The 5,000-nt window shown below is 38.4% G+C and overlaps 1 protein-coding gene across 17 annotated transcripts in view; it reads right to left on the bottom strand.

Annotated features, from left to right (window-relative positions):
- LOC123505163 (rap guanine nucleotide exchange factor 1-like) overlaps positions 1 to 5,000 on the bottom strand; it is a 163,260-nt gene that overhangs the window by 45,126 nt on the left and 113,134 nt on the right. For 2 of the 17 annotated variants that reach the window (XM_045256314.1, XM_045256315.1), the window contains exon 2: positions 2,906 to 3,296. The exons of 14 other annotated variants lie outside the window; for them this stretch is intronic. In XM_045256314.1, the coding sequence (XP_045112249.1) occupies positions 2,906 to 3,077 (172 nt within the window). In that variant the 5' untranslated portion in view covers positions 3,078 to 3,296. Of the gene's footprint in view, positions 1 to 2,905; positions 4,426 to 5,000 lie in introns of those variants that run through there. One more of the 17 variants, XM_045256313.1, reaches the window with a different exon arrangement.

The following is a 5,000-nucleotide window of genomic DNA, read 5'->3' as shown; positions in this document are numbered from 1 at the left end:
AAATTAAGCAAAAAGAAAAGAAAAAAAAAAAAAAAACAAAAATTACGAAAAAATAAAAAAAGGAAAAAGGAAATTAAACATGATAAAGATTAAGAAAAAAAAAAAAATCACATCACTATCTTTTGTGTTGGCGGTAAAAAGAATAAATCAATGACAAAAATACAAATAAAAAAAAGGAAGGAAAAGAAGACGGAAGGAAAAAAAAAGAAAAGAAAATGAAACACGATTAAGATTAAGGAAAGACAGGAAAAAAAATAGCATCAGCAACTTTTGTGAGGGTGGTATGAAAAAAAATATTAACCTTTAGTACCAGGACACGTTTTCATATTCATTCTGGTGACTATTCGGAGACTTTATACAGCTTCAGACACTTATGTAGAGGATTAAGATAGTGAAGACTGTGGCCATTAAGCTTCTGACCTACTTAGACCCTTCCTAATGTTAATAATATGCCCTTATCGTAGCAAAACTGTCTTAAAGTACCTTAAAAAAAAGCCAAACTGTCTTAAAATCCCCTAAAAGCATGCCAAACTATCTTAGAATGCCCTGAAAACATGTCTTCTTATTCATTTTACTTACTTATACTTTTATAGAGCTTCAGAAACTTATGTGGGGGATTAAAATAGTGAGGACTGTGGCCATTAAGCTTCTGACCTCCATAAACCCTTCCTAATGTCAATAAAATGGTCTAATCACACCCAAAATCAAAGGTAAAAATGCGTCTCAGTACTGAAGGAGTTAATGATAAACATAGAAAAAAAAGAAAGGAAGGAAAAGAAGAGGAAGGAAAAGAAGACAGAAGGAAACGAACTAGACATTACGAGTATGACGAAAACTTGAAAAAAAAAAAAAAAAAATCGCATGAGTTATTCTTGTGATGGAGGAAAAAAAATATATTACTGATAAAAAATACTAAAAAAAAAAAAAAAATTGGAGCAGAAGAAAGCTAAGAAAATATTATGATTAAAACGAAAACTTCCAAAGTAAAAGTGAATTGCATCAGTTATTCTTGCGATGGAGGAAAAGAAAATTAAGAAAAAAAAGAAATGAAGTAAATTTTAGTGACAATGAATAAATAAGAATGGGGAGAAGGGGGAAAAATTGAATAAATAAATGAATACCCAAAATAGGAGAAATAAATAGGAAAAACAAGGAGATAAATAAAATACAATGCAATAAAATAAAATATAAAATAAAACAAATACGAAAAAAATGAATGAATAAGAAATAAATAAATAACAGAATAAAAAAAAAAAAATAGAAGTAAATGAAAGAATGAATGAAAGGGAATGAAAGACGAGTGAATAAAACAAAAACTAGAATGAATAAATAGGAAAAAAACAATTCTTACTTAATCTGAGACAATGAATAAATAAAAATAGAAGGAGAGACAATTCTGACTCTCCACTGACACATATTTCAACACTCTTATTGGTGCAGGACATCTGTCACACTCTTCACCATCTCCTTCATTCTTTCATTAATTTTCACTCTTTCTTTCGCTTTCTTTCATTCATTCTCATTCACTTCACTCTCCTTCATTCACTATTTTATTCACTCTCTTTCTTTAACTTCTCTTTTATTCACTCCTTCATTCACTTCTTTCATTCACTCTTTTTCTCTGATTTAAGTCACTCTTTCAATCACTTTCCTTCATTCACTTCTTTCATTACTCTCTTCCCCATTTCTTCCACTTCTTTTGTTGTTGTTGTTATTCTCCTTTCCTTTTTTTTTTCTTTCTCTTTCTTTTTTTTTTTCTTATTGCCTTTTCTCAATCTCCATTTCTTCTCACTTCGTTTTGTCTGTCCACGAATAACATTAAAAGAAAGAGGAATAGAACAGAACACAATAAAAAAAGATAAATGAAAAAGCAAAAAGAAAAAAAAAAAAAAAGAAAACTGGAGAGAGGGGAAACTTGGAAAGAAATGTGAAAATAGGGGAAAAAAACTGAGAAATGAAGGAAGGAAGGAAAAGGAGAAAAGGGATGATAAAAACTGATGGAATAATTATAAAAGCTTTGTTATCATAGAAGAAAACGTAAAAATTGTGTGGAAAAAAGAAAACTGGAGAGGAAACTTGAATAGAAATGAGAAAAGAGGGGAAAAAACAACAACTGAGTAATGAAGGAAGGAAACGGAGGAAAGTATGATGAAAACTGACAAAATATGAAAGCTGCGTTATCAGAGAAGGGGGGAAAACAGTCGTGAGGGAAAAATATCAACACACGCACACGCACACGCACACACACACACACACACACACACACACACACACATTTAGAAAGCGTGCTATACATTAAAAGGAAAACGTAAAGAAAACTAATGCATGTTTCCTACAATAGTTCAAATTCTTAAAAAACTGAGGAGAACGTGACGATTAGAACACCACGCAGGAAGAGGAGGAGGAGGAGGAGGAGGAGGAGGAGGAGGAGGAGGAGGAGGAGGAGGAGGAGGAGGAGGAGGAGGAGGAGGAAGAGGAAGAGGAAGAGAAGAGGAGGAGGAGGAGGAGAAAATGGAAAAAAAAAGAAGAGAAGAGGAGGAGGAGGAGGAGGAGGAGGAGGAGGAGGAGGAGGAGGAGGAGGAGGAGGAGGAGGAGGAGAAGAAGAAGAAGAAGAAGAAGAAGAAGAAGAAAGAAGAAGAAGAAGAAGAAGAAGAAGAAGAAGAAGAAGAAGAAGAAGAAGAAGAAGAAGAAGAAGAAGAAGAAGAAGAAGAAGAAAGAAAATAAAAAAGAAGAAACAGAAAAAAATAAGAATACCAGTAAGGAGGAGGGGAACAATGGAGAAAAAAAAACATGAGGGGTTGATCAATAATTAGAAGAAAAAGAAGAGGCAATGAGGAAGAAACGAGAGACAATCCTGGAAGACAAAAAAAAAAAAAAAAAAAAAAAAAAAAAAAAAAAATGTTACCTGCAAAGAGACGATGACGATGACGCTTACGAGGACAATGCGGCAGCTTGGCAGGGTGGTGGGGGTCGCCGCGCCCTACGTAAGTATGCACCAGTGCCTCTGAACTGTGCCACCGCCGAGCCCAGTCTGGCACCACCCCCATCTCCTCCCGGTACGCCACATACACCACCATGCCGCTACTACTACTGGTGTTTACTGGGGTGTCACTGTGGTTACTGGGGTGTGACTGGTTCCTCAGCACACTATCTGCTGTAGCACTTCACTGGGGCACTCGTTGTAATGTTCCTGTACCGGTCGAGTGCTAGTGCTTCTCCTTACGTCTTTGTATTCATTGCTGTATCAAGTTTATCTCTGTGGTTTGATGGGGTGAGATTCTGTCTACACCCACGCACTGTAAAGTCACGCCCAAGGTTACTGTAATGTTGTGTATATGTGTTTCTATGTCTCTATCGCCTCTGTATTCGTTGGGGAGTCTTCCTGTAATGTTTATGTACTAATACGAGTACGCTGCGATGTTGTGTCAAGATAATCGTTCTGCTGTTATCAAGTGTTTCTCCTATGAGTATAACGTATTTGTGTTTATTGTAACGCTACGTAAATGTAACAGCAGCTTAACTTCATTATAACGCACCACTGTACACCAAACACCGACAAAGCACCACCGTGATGTACTGGTGTAGCTGTAATGTGCTAATTTTCCTCCACTGCCTCTATAACCAGCTAACTCGTTAATGCACCAACTGTACCATCGCTCTATCGCCCTTATTCAAAAACGCCTTTCCCTTCCACTATAGCAAATTTCCAAAGCCACAGAGACAATTAGCCGAATTTTCAAGACAGTTTCTGCTTTTAAAATGCTAGAAATCTTGCCAATCGATCACTAGAACCATAAAATTAGTCTTAATAACACGAGTATCTTCAACTGGAGCCTTTGGAAAGTAGTGATGGTGAGAGAGCAAAGCGTTTCAGAATACGAACCTACATCAGTTGTTACCCTTGCCACGCCTCTGTACCCTTCACCTCCACTGTACCGTTGTCTCTACCCGTCTCACAATGCACCATACCACCACAGGTACCACAGAACATCACCATTACCTGTCCCACAATACACCACACCACTACAGGTACACATCATCACCATTATCTGTCCCACAATGCACCGCACCACACCATTCCAGGTACACAACATCACCATTATCTGTCCCACTATGCACCACACCACCACAGGTACCACAGAACATCACCATTACCTGTCTCACGATGCACCACACACCACTACAGGTACATGACATCACCATTACAGGTTTTCACATCACCACTACATCACAGGTCCTCACAACAGCACCATCATCACCACCACCATCAAAGTACAGGTACAGAAACACCACCACCATCACCACTATCACTATCACCATCTGAGGTTGTGTCGCTGCCTCTTATCACAGCAACAAGACAAGACCAGACACACACACACACACACACACACACACACACACACACACAGAGAGAGACAGACAGACACAGACACAGACAAACACACAGCCTTCGTTAGTCAAGGCTGCAACACGAATGGTGACGCCCCAGCCCAGCCCAGCCCAACTTCCCGTCTCTCTCTCTCTCTCTCTCTCTCTCTCTCTCTCTCTCTCTCTCTCTCTCTCTCTCGTGTGTTGAGTCACCTCCACGCGGAAAAGTCTTGCTCGCTCACTCACTCACTAACACACACAACACACACAGACGTCTGACTCACGCACTTCCTCACACGCTGATTTGAGTGCACGCAGGGGGGTCTAATTGGGAGAGGGGGTGAGGGGGTACTGATAATGTGGTGGGGGGTGGGGGGAACAGGGAGGTTTGGGTGGGTGCTGATAATAATGAGTCTTGTGGGTGGACATTTATCATTCAGCACTTTCTTGATTCGCTCTGTTTCTGTCCCTCCTTTGATCAGTTCAGCACTCGTCTTGTGGCTGAGAGTAACTTTTTTTTTTCTTTTTTTTTTTTTTTGTATTAGTTGGATTTGTTGTTGTTTGTTATTTTCTTTATTTTTTTTTCTTTAGTTTGTTCAGTTTCTTAATATTCCTTCTTTATTTTTTTCTAT

Source organism: Portunus trituberculatus, chromosome 17 (genome assembly GCF_017591435.1).
Source record: "Portunus trituberculatus isolate SZX2019 chromosome 17, ASM1759143v1, whole genome shotgun sequence".
Taxonomy (NCBI): Eukaryota; Metazoa; Arthropoda; class Malacostraca; order Decapoda; family Portunidae; genus Portunus; species Portunus trituberculatus.
The sequence above is the reverse complement of the archived record's forward strand: the minus strand, read 5'-3'. Positions and strand labels throughout refer to the sequence as shown.